Source organism: Pygocentrus nattereri, chromosome 1, assembly GCF_015220715.1.
Source record: "Pygocentrus nattereri isolate fPygNat1 chromosome 1, fPygNat1.pri, whole genome shotgun sequence".
NCBI classification, from domain to species: Eukaryota; Metazoa; Chordata; class Actinopteri; order Characiformes; family Serrasalmidae; genus Pygocentrus; species Pygocentrus nattereri.
The window spans coordinates 29459380-29480315 of record NC_051211.1 but is presented as its reverse complement, the minus strand read 5'-3'; the positions used below and the strand labels follow the sequence as shown (position 1 = coordinate 29480315).

The following is a 20936-nucleotide window of genomic DNA, read 5'->3' as shown; positions in this document are numbered from 1 at the left end:
CTGTTTTTAATTGTGTTTTCTTGATATCTGTTCCAGATGAAAATATTTTGTCAGATGTTACATTTTTATAAACTTTAGATTTCATTTTTTACACGTGGGAAGACACTGGAGACTTTAGTTGATACAGATGAACGCAAATAAACCTGGTGGTCAAACTGAATGCAGCCCTGCACTTATGAAAATTTAGTTAAGTTGTTGCAAGCTTCAAAGTCACAGTTAGGTGCATAATCCATGTTAGAGCGTCACTGTCTTGTGTGGTAGGACTTTTAGCTTGTAGAGTGGTTTCCCATATGTCATTTACACGGAAGTAGCAGATGTAGCCGCATGAAACTGGTCGCGTTCCAATATGTGTATTGGAGGAGGTACTGCCTTCTAGCTAGGCTCTTTAGCTGTCGTCCTGTATTCTACGCACCAGCAAACAAGCGCCCTAGTTAGAGCACAAGTGAACATATTGGAACGCAGTAGTACTAAGTAGTGGTCCGTCTGCCCTCAGAGAGCCTTAAATATTTTGTATTTAAACGGCCATTGGTGCGGTTCCCAGCGGTTTGGTTCGCATGCTACAGGTTAAAATAAACGAAAAGGCCTACATGAAGCTTGTTGACACTGACGAAAAAGCAGCAATTTGGTCGCTATGAGGAGCAGTTCGTCAACCTCGGTTCGCCTCAGTAGTCCTCCAGCATGTTTACATGCACCTCGAGCTGGACTCGTGGACGCTGCTGTAGAACATTTAATGGTCAGAAAAGATTTTCAAGCTGCGTTTGACACATGTGAGAAGGGACTGGGAAGTTTGAATTCGGACGAGCAAGAAGAAACCTGGTGGGTGAATTAAATGCAGCTTCTGTCTGTGAAGAAATAGTAAGGTGTCTGAAAGCTTGAGAGACATAACCTAACTAGCTAACGTTACCGTCCACAGTAGTTTTTCTCGTTCATTATTGAATGAATGCTGTTGTTTGGGTGCTCTATTAGCATTGAACCTGTAAACAATTTCTTGTGACTTGAAAACAAAACAGATCTCTTTTACAGAGTATTTTGCTTGCGCTGAAGTTATAGATGAGCTGTTATTTCATTGTCGTGTTTTATGTGGCCTTCGGAGCTGCTGGAATATGCAGTTTTAATGACAGTCAGATGTAGACATAAGTACTTTAAACAAGATGGTCTCTGAAGGTTAATACAAAATCAAAATCATAAAGATTTACATAAAGCAGTGTTCTCAATCAGGCATGAAAGCAATTGAATTCAGACAGCAATGCCCAATTAAAACGGGATGCTCCTGCAGAAAGTGATATGAAGAATATGAATGAGAAATTGAATAGGTGATCTAGATTTATAAGCCATCTATTACAAAACACCATATGATTCTGAGGTGGTTGGGTCATATAAAGACATTGCAAGTTATACTTGTAACCTTTAATACTTTTACATATAATAGCGTTCCGTTTGTGTCCAAAGTTTCAGACATGGAGAGTTGAAAGCAGCGCTTTGTATAGTTGGAGTTCAAGCTTTGGCTGAGCTTAACCAGTGGCACGATGTCCTTACATGGATCTTGCAGCACTACGGCGAAACAGTGAAAATTCCTGCAAAACTCATGCAGATGTGGTAAAAGCAGTACCTGACACATTATGCACATTATACATATTGCTGACTTACATTTGTGTTCACAAATCAGGGTAAAATTTCAATTACTTGAGTAGTGGAGATTACATTTTAAATCATAATTTAAAAATTCCATTTTATTATTGTGTTGTAGACTGTTATGGTGCTGGAGTGCAGAATGCTCTTAATTATTATGTGGTTACATTGGTGCCACGCTGTGCCAATCAGTAGTTGGCTAACTAAAACATGTTAGCAGTAAAACACCTGTAAGCCTTTCCCTAGGTATTTCATTATGAGCTTGATCAGTTTGATGTTGTTTTCATTATTATCTCTTGTGAATTTGACAAGAAAAAACTATACTGTGGTAAAGATTTTAAGCATCTTGTTTAGCTAAAAATTAGAAAGCTTAGGTTGTGTGCAAGTAGAATATAAGTGTTAACATAATAATGCCCACAAACTGATAACTGCTTTTCTTTTATGCTGTTCCAGTATTCTTCTTTACTTCAAAGTGGCCGAGCAGGCAGAAGTGCAGGAAGTGGTCCGAACATGGCTGCACTGCTCCAGTAACATGAGCCAGTCAGGTTACAGTAGTGTTGCAGAGCTTTATATTCTACATGTTCTGCTGCCACTTGGCCAAACCACTGAGGCCATAGAACTGCTGGAGGATGAAGTAGGACAGGCTGCCTTTAATGAAGACCAGAGACAGACTGCACTCACAGTAGTGGAGAATTTTAATGCCAAAAATAAGCCCCCCTCATATACAGTCCCAGAATCTCTCTGTGTGCAGGCAGAGGCTAGAAGCAGCGTTACTACTCCGCAAGGTATGTCTCACTGATTGGCTTAAACAGTAGAGGGTTTTTCAAATTAATCTCTTGAATTACTGATCAGTTAGCTCATTTCATATGTAGTAAGTTGCAACTTTATGAAGTACATTTACTTTGTATGTCAACTTACTGGTCATTTGATCAGGTCCCACCATGTAGCTGCACTTAGTAGGATTACAGTTCCTGAATGTAGCTTATCTGTTGCTTTGCTGTTAATCATCCCCTCTTTTCTCCTGTCCATCAGTGTGGAGGGACCAGATATTATTTAGATGCACTCTCTGCACAGTGGTATCCCCAGCATGATGGTGGCATGATAGAGTAATGTTGCACTGTTATGAGTGTATCAAGTGCTGCAAAGCTTTTTAACACTGTACACTGGCTGACCACTTCACTCAACTTTATATCACTTTGCTGGTATACAGTTACAGACTGTAGCTCATCTTTTCTGTTCACTCACAGCTTGTGTTCATTCTGTAACTCTTCAGTTTTTGGCCTCAGGGCACAATCAGCTGGATTTCTGTGGTTGGTGGACAATTTTTAGCCAACAGTAAAACTGAGAGATCTAAAACTATGGCAATACTGTAAGGGAGTCTGTCCCTCCTTTTCTGCAGGAACAGCTTGTACTCTTCTGAGAAGGCTTTACACTAGATGTTGGAACATTGCTGTAAGGATTTGATTGTATTCAGCCTCAGGAGCATTAGTGAGGTCAAGTTGGATGATTAAAGGAAATACAGTAAAGAAAAAAACAGGTGTTTGGAAAATATTAAGATATAGATAAAAGCAGACTCTTAATCTTGCAAGACCTGTTAGACTACAGAAAGCTTTCATCTTTGACAGACAGGTGACAATGAAGCTCCAATTGGGGAAACAAAACCCACAGATGTTTCTGTCCATCTGTCCACTGTGAGAAGACAATGTTGTAGGTCTGAAAGGATGTGTAGCAATCAAGAAGCTGTTAACAAGAAAAGGAAATAGATGAAAAGTATGTAAAGTTACGCATCATACAGAGAAGCTGCTGGTGTTTTTAGAGCAATGAATTGGCCAAGTCAGTTGAACTTTGAAGGTGTGGAAAATCAAATAAAATTTATTTGTATAGCACTTTTTACAACGGATGCTGTCACAAAGCAGCTTTACAGAATTTCAGAAAAGGAAAAAGTTTCAAGAGAACTGTAAGAATGTACAGAAACCCCCCAGTGGGCAAGCCAGGGGCAACAGTGGCAAGGAAAAACTCCCTCAGAACTGAGGAAGAAACCTTGGGAGGAACCAGGCTCACCAGGGGGACCCATCCTCCTCTGGTCAAACTACCTACAAGTGATTATACTACTAATATTAATAGCAGTATTATTGGTATTAGGAATAACTAGGAGTCTATGAGAACATTAGCGTAGGGTGGGCAGCTCATCCAAGGTAGGTGGTTGGGGCGTGGGCAGCTGGTCTGAAGTGGGTAGCAGGAGGGCTCGGCAGTCAGTCGTCCTTCAGTGTCCAGCCGGACATATGGGTGGTTGTATACTTGGAAAGAAAGCAGGTAAATGGAATTAGTTTTGTTCTATCCGTTTGTACATAAACAGGGAATGTAAACATTTACAGAGTGTGGCTAACGACTCCGGCAGATCTGACTATGACAGCTTAACTGAAAGGAGAGAACCAGAAGGACACACAGACACGGCAGCACTCTGAAACAATTCGGCATCCCTCCGCTCCACCGTCCACAAACTTGAGTGACCGCGTGCGAGCAGCGGGACGACAGCACCAGCGTCTCAGTTTACTATAATTCCCTGTGTCCATGGACCCCTGGATCTGCTGCCTTTATCTAAGGGGGAACATTAGCTACCAAAAGCTAAACTGAACAAGTGAGTTTTCAGCCTAGTCTTAAAGATTGAGACTGTGTCTGAGTCCCGAACAGTTTCTGGAAGATCATTCCAGAGTTTGGGGGCTTTATAAGAAAAAGCTCTTCCCCCAGCTGAAACCTTCTGAGTGGTCGTGATTGCTCATAATGAGAAATAAGGTCTTGCAGGTATTCAGGAGCAAGACCATGTAGGGCTTTATAAGTCAATAAAAGGATTTTATAATCAATACGGAATTTAATAGGTAGCCAATGAAGTGATGATAGCACTGGACTAATATGCTCAAATGTTCTAGTTTTAGTGAGGACCCTGGCTGCGGCGCTTTGGACTAGTTGGAGTTTGTTTAAATTCCTGCTCGTGCATCCTGACAGTAGCGCATTACAGTAGTCGAGCCTAGAAGTAATAAAGGCATGTACTAGTGTTTCTGCATCACGCAGGGACAGGGCATTTCTGATCTTGGCAATGTTGCGAAGATGTAGAAAAGCTGTCCTAGTGATGCTGCCTATGTGTTGATCGAATGATAAATCTGAATCTATTATAACGCCAAGATTTTTTGCTGCTGATCCAGGTGTGGCTGGAAAGTCGGCGAGATTTAAGATTAAATCTGGTGATTTACTTCTTGCTAATTTTGGACCCAGAAGGAGAACCTCTGTTTTGTTACTGTTTAATAGGAGGAAGTTGCATGACATCCAGCCTTTCACGTCTTTTACACAGTCCTCCATTTTCTTTAACCTGTATTGGTCATCAGGTTTGGCTGATATGTACAGTTGAGTATCGTCTGCATAACAATGAAAGTTAATGCCATGGCTACTTATAACTGTGCCTAACGGTAACATGTATAGTGTAAATAGTAATGGTCCTAATATAGACCCCTGCGGAATTCCAAATCTCACTTTTGAATAATTGGAAGATAAATTGTTTACCCTAACAAACTGATAACGTTCTGATAGGTAAGATCTGAACCATGATAGGGCTGTCCCTGTGACTCCAACCATGTTTTCTAACCTTTCTAGGAGAATATTGTGGTCTATTGTATCAAAAGCTGCGCTAAGGTCAAGTAGCACTAAGAGAGATATGTAGCCTTGATCAGAGGCAAGAAGAAGATCATTAGTTATCTTAACTAGAGCCGTCTCAGTGCTGTGGTGTGGCCTGAATCCAGACTGAAATTTTTCTTATTTATGGTTCTTGTGTAGATATGAACTAAGTTGTTGGGCCACAGCTTTTTCTAAGATCTTAGATATAAACGGTAAGTTGGAAACAGGCCTGTAATTAGACAAAATGGTGACATCAAGATTTGGTTTCTTGATCAGAGGTTTGATAACAGCAAGTTTAAAAGCTTTGGGAACATGGCCCAGACTAAGGGACGAGTTTACAATAGTTGAGATAGGGTTTATAATAACTGGCAGTACTTATTTGAGTAATTTTGATGGAATTGCGTCGAGTGTGCAGGTTGTGCAATTTGCAGAAGAGATCATCTTCTCTAGCTCCAGCTGTGGGAGTGGGTAAAAGGTTTCCAGACTCTTTTCTACAGCTGTGTTTTGTTCTATATCAGCCAAGTCAGATGACAGCCAAGCTGGATTTGAATTTGATACTATGGGTTGAATTTGTTGTCTAATATCATCAATTTTATTATTAAAGAAGTCCATTAAAAACTTCACTGGTGAGAGTTGCTGGGATTTCTGGTTCATTACCTGCCTGATTTTGTGTGATTTGGGAAATCACATTAAACAGAACTCTAGAATTATACTTATTATTCTCGATCAGCGAGGCCAGATATGCTGAGCGAGCTTCTGTGAGAGCATTTCTATACTCTATAAGGCTGTTCTTCAAGGCAGTGTGGAACACTTCTAGTTTGGTATGACGCCATTTCCGCTCTAATTTCCGAGCTGTTTGTTTTAAGGTCCGGGTTTTATCGTTGTACCACGGGGCGAACTTTTTCTGCCTTATTCTTTTTATTTTAAGTGGGGCCACATTTTCTAAAGTGGATCGTAACGTATTTTCTAAATAATCGGTTAGTAAATCTAGTTCCATTGGATCTGATGGAGTGGAGACTGGGGTTGATAACTCTGGGAGATTTTCTATAAATTGTAGGGTGGTAGAAGGTTTTATTGTGCGCTTTGTTGAATAACGAGGGGACGTATATATATTATGGCTAAATCGTAGCTCATATGAAATTAAGTAATGGTCGGAGATTGCTGTGGTTTGCGGTAGGATATTAAGCTTGTCTATGTTAAGACCTAGTGTCAAAACTAAATCTAACGTGTGACTACAGTCGTGTGTCGGCCCTGTTACATTTTGGGTAAAACCAACAGAGTCTAGGATTGAGGTAAATGCCCTTTTTAATGGGTCGTCTACCTTCTCAAAGTGAATATTGATATCTCCTACAATTATTACTTTATCGTTGCACACAGCCAGGTTTGCAGCGAAGTCACTAAATTCTTTTATAAATTCAGAGTATGGCCCTGGTGGTCTGTAAATGTTAAATAATGACAACGCCTTCTTTTTTGTGACCGGATTTGTGACGTGAATAGAGAGGACCTCAAAGGAAAAAAATGTGTCGCATTGTTTCAGACTAATATCGAGAGTATTTTGGTATATTACACAGACTCCACCTCCCTTGCCTGATAGTCTTGGCCTATGTGCGTAATTATAGCCTACAGGCGTGGCTTCATTTAAAGCTAAATATTCATCTGGTCTAACCCGTTTCAGTAAGACAAAAAAAGTCAAATTTATGATCGCTTATAATTTCTTTTATGACGACTGCTTTAGAGTTTAATGATCTTATATTAAGTAGTCCAAGTTTTAGATCTAAGGTGTTAGTGCCATCGTCAGAACATGGATATATGTTGATAAGGTTATTTAAACGGACTGATTGAGTTTTTCTGTGATTAAATTTAGTTTTAATTCGGGGCAAAGACACAGTCTCTATAAAGCTGATCTTGGGTGACGCCTCAAGGCGGATTGCAGACGGTCGGTTTAGAAAAGATCCCTGAAGATTTCTTTATAAAACTGAAAGCAAGTTACTTGAAAAGAAATAAAGATGTAATAAAGTTATTACAAAAATGTAATAAAGGTTGGACACAAACATTCAAAAAATTAATATAGCAATTTTCTGTGAAATGTGTGTTCCCTGAGACTACAAAATGTATGATTTATCCTTGCTCTGATTCACAAGTGTTGTATATGGTAGATGTACTTAATAATATAGCCAGTGAGTGTAAGTGCAACATCTACTTTAATAAACTGGTAACTCATTCTATGTTTATTTTCTAGTAAGGTGTACTAGTGTCTTTTGGGTGTCCGTGAAAGCTGTCATTTTCAGGCAGTGTATGTGTGCGAGCAAATGTATGAAACTTTTATTGGTTTTACCCCTTAGGTTTGCTGGTCCAGTGGTTGAACTCTGTTGTGAGATTGTTGTACAGGGCCCTCTCCACTGTTAGCACCAACATCAGGTCCCACTCTCTTCGCAGAGCTTTTCTGCTTCTGCTGCTGCTGTACCTGTTGCTCATACGCATGGACCCAGGTGAGATGACTAACATGTAATTAAACTGTGCACCTGTTTATCAGCTTGTCAAGAAACAAAGAGGTGGACTCCATGTTCAGCAGCTGATGGTGCTCTAAAGAACAGTAAGCTTACAAATGGAGTGGATAAAGTTGCAATTATCTGATGGATAGGACTGTATTTAGTTAATTAGCTATTGCATAAAATACTATACAATTTGCATTCAGTTTGTTTTTTAGAAATATTTGTTGGTTCTTCATATTTGTAATATGCCTTCCAAAAACCTTTTATGAGTCTATTATAATTTATTTTCTTAAAATCCTTAATCCACAGCTTTGCCCTCAGCTTTTCCATGGATCCTTCGGCTCTTTGGACTCTTCCAGCAGATGTGGAATACCATGTTTGGACCTTACTACAGGGCTTTATCCTGAAAGCAAGATTTGCACACCATCACCTAAAATAAAAAGAGTCTGAGTCTTTTGAGACAGCTTGAGTCTGCCTGCACGGAATGAGAAATGAACAACATCCACAGTCAAATTTCACTAGTCAGCAGTGTCTACATGCAGAAACAAATTTCAAACATTTTGCATTGTCACTATATACCTTTTGAATGAAACATTCCACAACAAGGCAGTGTTTGTTTGTCACCCAGAAGTTGGTTCTGTTTCAGTTTTGCAGAATAAGGTTTGAGGGTGTGGCAAGAGAATAGTGTTGAGTAATTTATAACAGCACTCATGCAATTTGCCAGTTGAAACAATATCACTGTCATCTTAAAGTCTTAAGAAAAGGGCCCAAAGAGGCTTAAATACTTGTGACAGCCCTCTCAAGATATAAGCAGATAAATGAATAGCTGTTGATTATGTATAAATGATTAAACAAATGAAAATGAAACAAGAAGTGTTGTATTTCTATGAACAATTAATGTGTTAATTCTTTGGTTTCTGTATTATGACTTGGTTTGACTTAAAGGAAAAAGAGAAGAAATCTTTTTTGTGATCAGTAGTTTATTTTATCTGCCTCAGACAGCAAAAGTTATAGAACTATGTACATTGTTAGGGCGAGTCATACACAGGGTGGGTGATGACAGTAATATAAAAAGGAAATCATAGTAAACAAAAAGTGTTAAAGTTTGCAAAGTAAAATAAATGGTAGATAAAAAACTCAAATATGTCTAAAAACTAAAATATATGGCAAGGATGATTTAAAGGTTATGATGACCTAAACAATCAACTTAAAGCAAATAAATTACAGTCAGTGGAGCAGATTTTTAAACATATCAACACAAACAATTTTATCCAAGCTTGCGCCACATCACTGTGATTCAGTTTATACCATAGTTGTGTTTCTTTTTGTTATGGCTAAAAGTCTTTCAAAAATGTCTGTCCAGTCAGTTATTCTAGAGTTATCTTTGTTAATCTTTGCTATTGAGCGCTTTAATAACATGTTTTTAAATTCTGTGTACCAGATTTTTTCAAGTAGGCCTGATGACTCAAACCATGATTTAAAGATGGCTTAGAGTAAGATGATAAGTTTACAAAGGTCTTGTTACTTAAAAGTGACACTACATGTAGTACAGTATCCCATAGTCTAGCAACTGGTTTAGAATTATAAACCAGTTTATATGTACTACTACTCCTTAGTAGTGTATACACAAAGACAGTCACTTGACGATTTCTCGATGTGCTCGCTCTTAAACAATCCAACAGCCGAAATGAAAGCGAAAGCAAAACTGTTTCCTCAGTGGTCAGTGTTGTTATCGGAGTTAACGTTCGTTTTGGATGAAGCGAATCTCTTGATGACTACTTTCGGACTTTTATGTTTGACGACGGCTGAAGCAGGAAGGTCAGTCTTTGGTTCTGCATCAACGTTTCGCATTACACGAATTAAACAATTGTGTTAGCAATAGCATTTCACGTTTATCACAGTGCTGCAGCTAAATGTGGAGGCATATTTGTAGCAACATGAAGAGGCACCTTACCTTAAACTGTTTTTCGTCTTAAGAGCAGATTCAATTCCCATGTTGTTTACAATTTCAGTCTTACTGAAGAGGTATGAAGTAATTTCAAAACTGATCTATTATAAATATTGCAGTACAGAAACGTAACTAATGTCATAGGCCTATTAGACATAAGCTATGTGCTTTTGTTAATCACTGTGCTTGTTTCGTGAGTTATTTTTTGGCAGTTTAAAGGAAAATTCTACCTGTTTTTCCAAATATCTGCCAAATTTAACCCTGAAGTTGTAAACAAAACGATTCAGAGTGGTTTGATGTGAAGGACTCACTTCCAGAGAAACTAATAAAGTCAGAGTTGGTCACAACGTTGGTGATAGGAACCAGACGTCTATAGCGTTTAATGTTTCTAAGAGCTACATGACTGGAAGCCATTACCAGCCTAAGACATTATTTGACGGTAGTTTTGAGGGACCTGGCCTAAAGCATCATTTTAAATATACACATGACGGAAATGTACATGCCAGGTGTTGTAATCCAAAATAGAACCCACTCACAAAAAAACATTACATATAACAACCCGGATGACATATAGGTTCACTGGTGATTTTGGATTAAAAAAAAGCCAAGATTTATATTATGGCTATAGGTTAGACATTGTGAGCACTGGCTAGCAGTACTACTGTAAATAAATTCAAGCTGGTTAGTTTATCTACAGTGCACCATTTCACACTAAAGCAATCTGAAAGCCTTTGTTTACATCTCAATGATTGAAAAATATGAATTCCAACAAATTGTTAGAATTCACCCTTAAGGTTTTTCTTCATGTTGCGCCACAGTTTGTACTTTAAAAATTTGTATTTAATATTATTGGAATAGGAGTAACATGTTAAAACATTTCTTTTTTTTTGCTTACATATGTAAAGGTGGACAAAATGGTAAAAATGTAATGTCACAATATTTCAAGAAGTTTTAATGATACACATTATGCCACAATATTTATTTTGTCTGATATATAATAAGTTGAAATAGACAAAGAAGTGCCACAATAAAAAATAACTACCAAAAAGTATGAATAAAACTATTTGTGTCAGGTATTTCACATAATGTGCTGTGCTAAATCCAGTTAAACAGGACTAATTATAACCTCTTTTATAATGAACCAGGGAATTGGGAAGTGTTTGTAGTGCTGACGATATTCACAAATGATCATCCATCCATCCATCCATCCATCCATCCATCCATCCATCCATGTGACATATTATGAAGTAATATATCACAATAATTCCCCGGCCGGGTGACCAGGGTCCTCTCTGTGTGGAGTTTGCATGTTCTCCCCGTGTCTGTGTGGGTTTCCTCCAGGTTCTCCGGTTTCCTCCCACAGTCCAAAGACATGCAGTCAGGCCAATTGGATATGCTAAATTGCCCCTGGGTAGTGAGTGTGTGAGTGACTGTGTCTGTCTGTCTGCCCTGCGATGGACTGGCGACCTGTCCAGGGTGTATCCTGCCTTCCGCCCAATGACCGCTGGGATAGGCCCCAGCACCCGCTCACGACCCTGACAGAGAAGTGGCTTAGAAAATGGATGGATGGATGGATGGATATATCACAATAATGATATTGTCCTATTGCCAAGTTGTGGATATAGGTATAACTACCAATGAAATATTATACTCACTGTTATATTTAGGTAACATCAAATTATTTTTTTCTTCAAATTAACTCCTAGTACTTTTTACTGCACTTGTTCATTACTGAATGGGAATGTCTTTGAGAAGATCTATCTCTTTGGATGTAAGCAGAGTCTCTGGTAAGTTATGTCTTTTTAATGCTTTCGCACATGTTTACAGTTTTTAGTAGTTTAATGAAGTGATTCAATGCTTAGTGCTTTCAGCAAACAAGTTACATTAATGAGGCTCCTTGATGACAAATAGAGACTAGGCATCTTTAAAAGATGGGTATTTAAAAGTGCATCATTAACCCACAAAACCACTCAAACTTGCAGGTGTGAGGGGCCTTTTCAACTACAACCTGTCATGTTGTGTAAATGCTCTGCTTCAGTCCTTTTCAGCTACTACAGAGTTGTTTGACTTGCTCAACAGGTAGGTAATAGCTCATCTGGGCCTCTTTGTGCTTCAATGCCTGATTGATTTGGGGGGGAAAAGTATCAGTTACTTTGTGAGCAAAAATATAACATTATAACAAAAAGAGCCAGTAGTGCCACATTACAAATACTGAAAAAATACTAAAAAAAACATGAATACAATGTTTTTTACTTAACATTTTGATGTGCCCCACTCCAGCTAATTAGGTTCTCTTTGTGATGAAACATACAGTTGTTAAGTGTTCTTTAAGTACTGACGATATTCACGTTGTACTCGGAAAAGCTTATTGTGACATGTAATTTATCATGATAGTAAATATTGCCCATCCCCACCTTAAAATTGAATGCTAAACAGTTATCAATACAAATGTAAACAGACATTGGCTTTCAGAGTGGCTTTTATTGTGTTTTAGATGGCAGCCATCTGCTGAATCTGAATGCCCCCACAACATTCCACTGCAGCTAAAGAGAGCATTGCATGCCATGAGGGACCCACAGCAGCCTGCTCCTCATTGTGACTTCCTGGACTGTCTTCATTATAACTACATTCTCCGTATGCATACTGGCCCAAATCCAGCACCAGTACTCTATATCTGATTAGTAACTGATCAACTAGCATTCTGAAGACTGAAGCTTACAATTAAGTTTCTAGAAGAGATCTGGAGATTTACCTTCCTGTGGAGTCTAGTTCCATCGACAGTGTGCCTCACCTGCTCCTGCTAGTTAACATCTTCAGAAGTCTTTGGCTAGATCACATGCATACACTGTATTTCCAAAATTGTTCACTTGTCTGCTTTCACACACATATGAACTTGAATGACATCCCACCATCCTTAGGGTTTAAAATGATGTCAGCCCACCCTTTGCAGCTATAACAGCTTCATCTCTTCTGGGAATGCTTTCCACAAGGTTTAGGAGTGTGTTTATGGGAATTTCTGACCATTCTTCCAGGAGTGCATTTGTCAGTGCAAGGTCAGACACTGATGTTGGACAAGAAGGCCTGGCTCACAGTCTCTGCTCTAATTCATCCCAAAGGTCTTCTATCGGGTTGAGGTCAGGACTTTGTGCAGGCCAGTCAAGTTCTTCCACACCAAAATCACTCATCCATGTCTTTATGGACTTTGATTTGTTCACTGGTCCGCAGTCATATTGGAACAGGAAGGGGCCATCACCAAACTGTTCCCACAAAGTTGGGAGCATGAAATTGTCCAGAATCTCTTGGTCTGCTGAAGCTTTAAGAGTTCCTTTCACTGGCACTAAGGGACCGAGTCCCTTCATTTCTCCTATGAAGGTTATTAGCGGGTCATGTTACATCTTAAGGAGTATGATTTGTTTGGGTTTTTAACTCCTTACTTGTCTTTAATTACACCTATTATTGTTGTGGTTTTCATTCTGTTCATTTGTGTTTCTTGTCTACTTTCTTGTTTACACTCTTTTATCATGCGAATCGTAGATCGTAGCCTTAACTATTCCTTTGCTGTCATAGCTGATCCTGCTATGTACACTGATGTTGCTTGATCTATACTTTGTTGTATGCACTGACTCAATGATTCCTTTGGAATCAAAGGGGGGACTGTTAGATCCTAATGTCAGCGCATACTGATCAATGTACAATCCTGGGTCCATGACTATATCATGACCTATGGGGTTCAGGCCTATAGTACGCATAAGGCCTTAGGGCTTGCGTCATACAGAGGCCTCAGCTTATGCTCGTGCATTCATATGGTTAGTTGTAACCCATGGTGACAATGATATCTGATTAGCAATGTTCTAACATTGTCGTTTAGGCTCCTCTCCCTCTGTTGTCTTGTCGCATGATCGCGCGATGGTCATGCCACTTGTGTGTATATAAACTCTGCTATTCTGATTAATAAAGGGGAGAGGCTTTCTGAGTACAGACACTGTCTCTGTGGTCATTTGAGTTTCCCCCCAGCCGGCTGGGCTCTTAGAAGGATGGAGGGCTTCTGGCTAATTTCACAGCTTTGGTATTGAGGTCGAACCCTAGAACCTAAAACATGATCAAATGGTTCGAACACCGAGTCCAACTTCTGAAAAACAATCCCACACCGTAATCCTCCTCCACCAAACTTTACACTTGGTACAATGCAGTCAGACAAGTATCGTTCTCCTGGCAACTGCCAAACCCTGACTCATCCATCAATATTGCCAGATGGAGAAGCGTGATTGGTCACTCCAGAGATCACGTCTCCACTGCTCTAGAGTTCAGTGGCAGTGCTTTACACCACTGCATTTGACGCTTTGCATTGCGCTTGGTGATGTAAGGCTTGGATGCAGCTGACCTTTGACTGTGGAATATTTAGTAGTGAGGAAATTTTACAACTGGACTTATACAGGTGGCGTCCTATCATGGTACCATGCTGGAATTCACTGAGCTCCTGAGAGCGACCCATTCTTTCACAGATGTTTGTAGAAGCAGTCTGCATGCATAGGGGCTTGGTTTTATACACCTGTGGCCATGGAAGTGATTGGAACACCTGAATTCAATGATTTGGATGGGTGAGTGAATACTGTTGGCAATATAGTGTATGTGTTAGGTAAGGAGGGGCAGCAGCATAGATGCAGGTTGGAACCTAACTCTGCAGTAAAGTAGATCTTCAAGAGGAAGGTAGGTGATCACTGTTCTAATACTTCGTGGTAATTCTCAGCTCAGTTTGAATTTACAGTTACCCTTTCACCCAAAATGTAGTTGATGTCTGCACTTTAATTCCTTGGTTTAGCGCAGCAGTTGTGAGGCTAATGTAGCTAACAAGTAATAGGAGCTAGCTCAGTTAGCTTCATGCAAGCTGCATGCCTAAATCATCACACTTCTGCCTCAAATTAAGTTTAGTAATCTCAAATACAATTGCTAATGCAGTTGTAATGCAAAGGCTTGTTTTGGGCAAATTGCACAGTGATGGTTTTTTTTTTAATGAAAAGAAGTAAGCAACATCTACAGCAAACTTTTTTTTAAAAACGCTTTTGAAAACTTTTTTTCAGACCATATTTAAAATCTACCCACATATGTTCACTGATGTTCCAATTAGGGAACTGTAAGGGCTGTTCCAAAAGCTTCAGTTTGTGTTTATTCAAGATGTTCATGGTAGATGTTGAGATATATTTTGGATCATTGTCTTGGTGAAGAAGCCAGCCTCTTTTCAGCTTCAGTTTCTTGACTGTCACATTTTGCTGATATTTATTGGAATCCATTCTTCTGTCTCCAATTGTACATACCATATTTACTATTTTTATTCAATTTTTTAAATATAAAAAGTAAAATAAAATAAACCAATTGTGCATTAACATTGGGGAAAAATGTTTGAAATAGTTTGCTGCAGACATTGTGTTTACTTTCTTTTCAAATAAAAAATCTCCTAAGTACGTAATTTAGCCAGTGGTGCCCAAACTTTTGTATTCAACCACCATGTCATGTTGTTATATTTTCAAATTAATAAAATTCCAGACAAATTTCAAGTTTAAGGTATTTCAAGTAAGGTCTATCCAAGAAACCAGTACTTGAAATATAGTCATATGCAAAAGTTTGGGCATCTGTTTTGTTGATTTTCTAATTGAAAAGAAGTGCACACTTCTGCACATTTGTTTTGCATATTTATTTGCTGAATTTCCATCCATCCATCCATTTTCTAAGCCGCTTCTCCGTCAGGGTCGCGGGGATTTGCTGAATTTAATAAGGAAAAATAATAAAATTTGGCCTGTGCAAAAGTTATTTCTGAATGAATGGAATTCATTATGTGGTGCAGGGTACATTGAGCATGACGCTGATGAAGTGTTCCATGCCATCCTCAACCTCATTCAGCAGCAGATGTCTGATCTGAGCCTGGTGAGTTACAAAATGTTCTGTTCTGTCTATAAAAGTCTATAAATAGTTTATAAAAAACTTTAATTGGTATAGAACTGTTACTTTTTGGGGAGGTTTTTTAACCTTTACAAGTTCGTCTGCTGTATCACTCTAAAGAACCAATTTTAACACCTTTGTTTTTTTAGTGTGTATGATACTGTAATTTGTTTAGTTTAAAGTTTACTAATGATAAGAACTTGCTACTAAAATACACAGTTAAATCACTGGTAGATTATCATGATGAATGTGATGGACTTTCAAATATTTTATGCACTCAGGCTGCAGAGATCAAAAATCTTTACAAGATCACAATGGAAGGACAGATACATTGTTTAGAATGTGCATATGTGCACTGCGTCTCCACCTTCTTTCTAAGCCTCCCTCTACATGTGTCTGAAGATAAGAACACCTTGGTAAGGAAATGGACTTTGTTCACCAAAATAACTTAGATTGGATTACCTGAAGACTTAGAGATGCATATATCATGCTAACGGATTCATGTCAGGATCAGCATTAAAAAATGATCAGTCCTGAAATCTGAGCAACCATTTGAAGTCTAAAATACACCATATATGCACATTGACCTCAAAACAACTGAACTCTGTTTTACTGTGCCACATCACAAAAAATGATTGTGCTGTTGATGGATTAATGTTTGATGTTAATACTGCTCACATGATAAGGAAAGAACTATATGCTTCAAATACCAGTGTTTAATTCAGATCTGCTTTAAGTAACATTAAACTCAGGCTGAATCTCAAACGGCTCCATATTCTCTAAATAGTGAGAAAGGGAAGTTTTGAAATGCTAGTTTCTGCAACCAAATAGTGCACTTCTTTTTGGATGTAGGTGAAATTCAAATGGCTACTTTTTAGCTATGTAATGCAGTGTTTTCCCAGCATTGGGACCAGTACTTATTGGTGACCTAAAAGTACTTAAAAAGTGAAGGTTTTTGTATTAAACAATACTATATTATCATATGTTCATTAGTATAAGTCAAAAGGTTTAAAAATTTGTGACATGTTTGTGATATACAATGATGGCTGGCCCCCAAACACATTTCAGACAAAGAAATTTTCCTTGCTTTAAGACCTCTAAGATGCTTTCAGAAACAAAAGCTAGTGCTGATACCTAGAAAGAAAGTTACATAAAGATACAAAGTTAAACACAGCATGAGTGCAATAAAGTGCATTTCAATGAGAAATTAGTTCTCACTTAAATGCTTTATAAAAGAGGCGAGTCTTAAGTTTGTGTTTGAAGACAATAAGCGACTTAGCTGTTCAAACAGTCAGTGGAAGTTTGTTCCACCTGGGTGCCAGGACAGAGAAAAGTCTTGATGCTTGTCATTGATGCCTACTGAAGGATGGCATTTCAAACCAAACTGTACTGAAAGGTACTGATCAAGTTTTGACCGTTGACATCGGGTGAATTTAGGGAGACTGAAGACCAGCTATGCTGATGCACTCTGGATCAGTTCCAAATGCATGATGGCTTACATAGGAAGACCAGCCAGGAGCGAGTTGAGTGAGTGCTCTGGTTTAAAGCCAGACTGGTTGGGTGCTGGTTCTGAATGAGAAAGAGGGACCTATGGGACTATAGACACACCAGTTCTGATAAGCTTCCGCATAACACAGGGAAGTGTCAGGTTTATGTTTTCACAAAAGTTCTCTTATGATAGTGTAACCAAGACCACTAGAGGTGAATCCGAGTTAAATCCAAGACCTAGACACATCAAGTTCAAGTTAAGGCCTAGACTTTATAGTAATCGAGTAATCGAGACAGGACTGAGACGAGGTTTTTCAGTATATAAAAGTAAAAAGAAGGGAAAACAGTAAACAAAAATTAGACTTCCAGCATAAATAATTGTGAGCTTCAGGTTAGCATAACAAACATTTTTTGTGTACTTTTATTAAGTCTTAAGAAGGAGGTCGGTGAAAATGTTTGCTATAACGTTTACTATTCACTTAAAGCTGCTCTGCACCCTGCACATGAAATTCAAGCTTACAGACAGATTATTAACAGTATTATTATTATTATTATTATTTCCATTATTTCCCAGGAGGACTGTATTCGTTCTTTCTTTGCAGTCCAGAAGTTAGAAAACAGCGAAAAATTCTTCTGTGACAGGTGTGAGGAGAAGAAGCCAACTGCTCAGGTGCTTTGAGTTTTGAAATCTCTTAAAATAAAAAATCTGACAAAAATGGTTCAGAGAAATAAACAGCACAGAATATAACTGAATGCAATTAGAGGCAAACAAAGCCCTCATAACCTTATTTCTTACACAGGGGTTTAAGATTGTTTCACTGCCATCCATCCTGTGTATCCATCTGAAAAGATTCAGAAGTCGCTCTGGCTTTGCCAGGAAGCTGTTTTGTGAAGTCACTTTCCCTGAATCCTTCAACATGGCTGACATTTTAAAAGAAGAAAAATCAACTCAGGAAATGGTATGTTTTACTGACAGGTGTCAGCTGTATTTATCACACTAATCAAAATGCTGAACACAAATAAATATAGAGTTTATGTTTATTTTTCTGTTCTCAGCTTGTGAGAAGTTACAACCTGTTTGCTGTTATAGTGCATTCAGGGGTCACCTTCGGTCATTACACAGCATACATCCGTTCCATGCAGGACCAGATGTGGTATTTCACCAATGACAGCCAGGTGTATCCGGTGAGTCTACTTGTACCCAAATGCTAAATCTTGTGAATCCGATGATGATTTATGTATGTAACTACTACAGATATACAGTTTAACATATGTGTTTAAAAAATTATTTTTTTCTGCACTCTTATAGGCCAGCTGGAAGGAGGTTCAGCAAACATATGGAGGGTTAGGGTTTGTAGTTTTATGTTGCTATCAAACCTATTTTTAATGTCCTTTTACAACAGCCTATTTTAATTAATTCCCATGTATTTGATAGAAATGTTGTAATTGAATTGTATGTGTTTATTATGATTGTCTTTTTACTTCAGGTATAATACTGCATATATGCTGCTGTACAGGACAGTTGGCACAGAGACAGAACAGGGGTCTTCAAGCTGAAGTTCTAATCACCATCTACCTTTTTGTACAAGGCTGAGGAAAGAAAGGACATAGCAAGACACTGTGTTGGATAGGTCCCAATACAAGTGACTATAAAATATGTTTTTAAGAGATTTTTTTAAATATAGAATCTCAGAATTTGGTCTGTCTTATATTGCATATTCATAAACTGTAAAATTAACTGACCCTCCCACTCTTCACACCTCGGCATCGCTTGACTGGAGTAACATTATAGCTACCAAGAGATGGCACTCGTTTACAAATGCTTTACAAATGTTTAGGATGCAAGAGGGAGAATATCACTCTATACATTCTGTTCCAGATATTCAGACCAACTCAAAATGGTTCTGATTTCTTTCTGGGGTTGAAGTGATACCCAGTACAATAATTTGTACAAAGCATTTTGTTGGCATCTCATTTGTAAATTAGGCTCAATCCAGCACCAGGTTTTCAGCCGACTTTCCCAACACTTACTGGAGGCAGTGTGGATGATATGACGGTAAATCTTTATTTTTAAATAGCAGTCATCATTTTCATTTGACAGTTTATTTGGCAATGTAGCTAATATAAGAATGTAGCAAAATGTGCAAGCTAACATAATTTTGTAATCTAATTAGCTTGCTAACATTAACATTAAGTAACGTTAATCAAGATCTCTAAAAGTCTTTCTCTCGTTGCCAGTAGGGCATTTGAATCCCCCTCAAACAGGGGGATAACATATGCCAATATAATGTTTATCCAGCTCATGTTCAGACCATTTTGGAGTTACAAGTTAGCAGTTAACAATATGAGACTTAAGTTTCTTATTGAAACTATTTGCCAGCTTCTTGTTTGATTTTTTCTGCTTCATCTTAAATTGCGTGGCCATGCTGCAAAGCCATCAATTAGCTGGCTAACAAACAGAAATCTAAGCTATTTGGTACATCAGTATGTCGTATGCTGGAAATCGAATCATATTAATGCGGCCTCAACCTCACAAGGGAGATTTTGAACAAGAACCTGAAAACGCAGCCTTAGCTCGCAGATTCTCAGTGTTACCATTTAAAAGATTTCTGTTTGTTAACTAGCTAATCAAAGCTCTTGCTTTTTAAATATCATGCTAACACGAAACCAGAAATCAGCTTCTAGCACATTCACAAAGTGAACAGTAAAAGGTGACACAGAAAGAAAAAAGACATTCCTTTATTGTCTTTTTTGGGAAAAATAGAAGGCAATTCATATATAGAAATTTGTTTGCTGAAATATTTGATTTTGATGAGTTTTAAGGAGGCGGCAGTGGCATTGATGCCAGGAGAAGAAGAATGCAGAAGAATTTTGTTTTTACCAATCTCACGTACACGTCCTTGCTTAGTCACAATTATGAATAACCGGTTTAGTCACAGTTAAGTTAGAATCTATTTATTTTGCATGATTTTGTACTCTCTTGATTAAAGAAAAATTGGTAAACAGAGTTATGTTAATTGATGTGATAGCATAGCCAAATGTGTTTTAACATATAGATAATGGTATAATTAAATGCAATAGCTTAAGGCAAATGATTTTTTTAATGTAATGGTATATTAATGAAGTAAAATCAACTGAAATGGCTAATCAAGGATGACATGGCACTTTTAGAAGAAAGGTTGTTGCAGCCAAAAGCAACTCTTATCACTTTCATTTGTGAAGCTTTAATCTTTAATAAAAGATTATATTCTCTGTTATTTTTTGGTGTTTAATTGTTTTAGTTTTTATTAGGTTAAGTCTAATTTTTTTCCATGACAAAATTATACATACATACATACATATACATCATACATTTATACATGTTCAACAAAAGCAAGATGTCTATGATTACATAGCCTTAATGTTCTCTTTATTACTTATTTGACTTTGATATAAAATTAATCCAAAAGTAACATAAGATTATGTTACTTTAATATAATAATCCTTTATGAGTAAATTTTAACAGGTAAATCGTAAGCTATAATGGAATGCATTTTTCGAAGTTACCCTCAGAACCCAGTTTGTTATATGTTCTTCCCCATGTTGATGGATGACTACGGGTGTTTGGTCATACAGTATAATTCCAAAAGTATTCACTCACCCATCAAAATCGTTGAATTCAGCTGTTCCAATCATTTCCATGGCCACAGGTGTATAAAAGCAAGCACCTAGGCCTGCAGACTGCTTCTACAAACACTAGTGAAAGAATGGGGTCGCTCTCAGGAGCTCAGTGCCATGTG

General features: G+C 38.1%; 2 protein-coding genes across 3 annotated transcripts; both read left to right on the top strand.

Annotated features, from left to right (window-relative positions):
- Nucleotides 1–413: 413 nt before the first annotated feature.
- On the top strand, nt 414–8654 carry pex26 (peroxisomal biogenesis factor 26). Its single transcript, XM_017724038.2, has 5 exons — nt 414–816; nt 1450–1596; nt 2083–2414; nt 7638–7784; nt 8097–8654. Exons 1-5 carry the CDS (start codon nt 632–634, stop codon nt 8192–8194), a joined length of 909 nt encoding a protein of 302 aa, XP_017579527.1. The 5' UTR covers nt 414–631; the 3' UTR covers nt 8195–8654.
- An 801-nt stretch (nt 8655–9455) lies between these two features.
- usp18 (ubiquitin specific peptidase 18) lies at nt 9456–20414 on the top strand. Of its 2 annotated transcripts, none has more exons than XM_017724037.2 (11): nt 9456–9605; nt 11442–11522; nt 11718–11814; nt 12230–12369; nt 15575–15654; nt 15951–16085; nt 17732–17827; nt 17958–18116; nt 18214–18342; nt 18467–18501; nt 18645–20414. In XM_017724037.2, exons 2-11 carry the CDS (start codon nt 11471–11473, stop codon nt 18712–18714), a joined length of 993 nt encoding a protein of 330 aa, XP_017579526.1. In that variant the 5' UTR covers nt 9456–9605; nt 11442–11470; the 3' UTR covers nt 18715–20414. The 2 variants fall into 2 exon arrangements, with proteins under 2 accessions (XP_017579526.1, XP_017579525.1); XM_017724036.2 differs by having other exon boundaries at nt 18467–18507.
- The last annotated feature ends 522 nt before the right edge of the window (nt 20415–20936 follow it).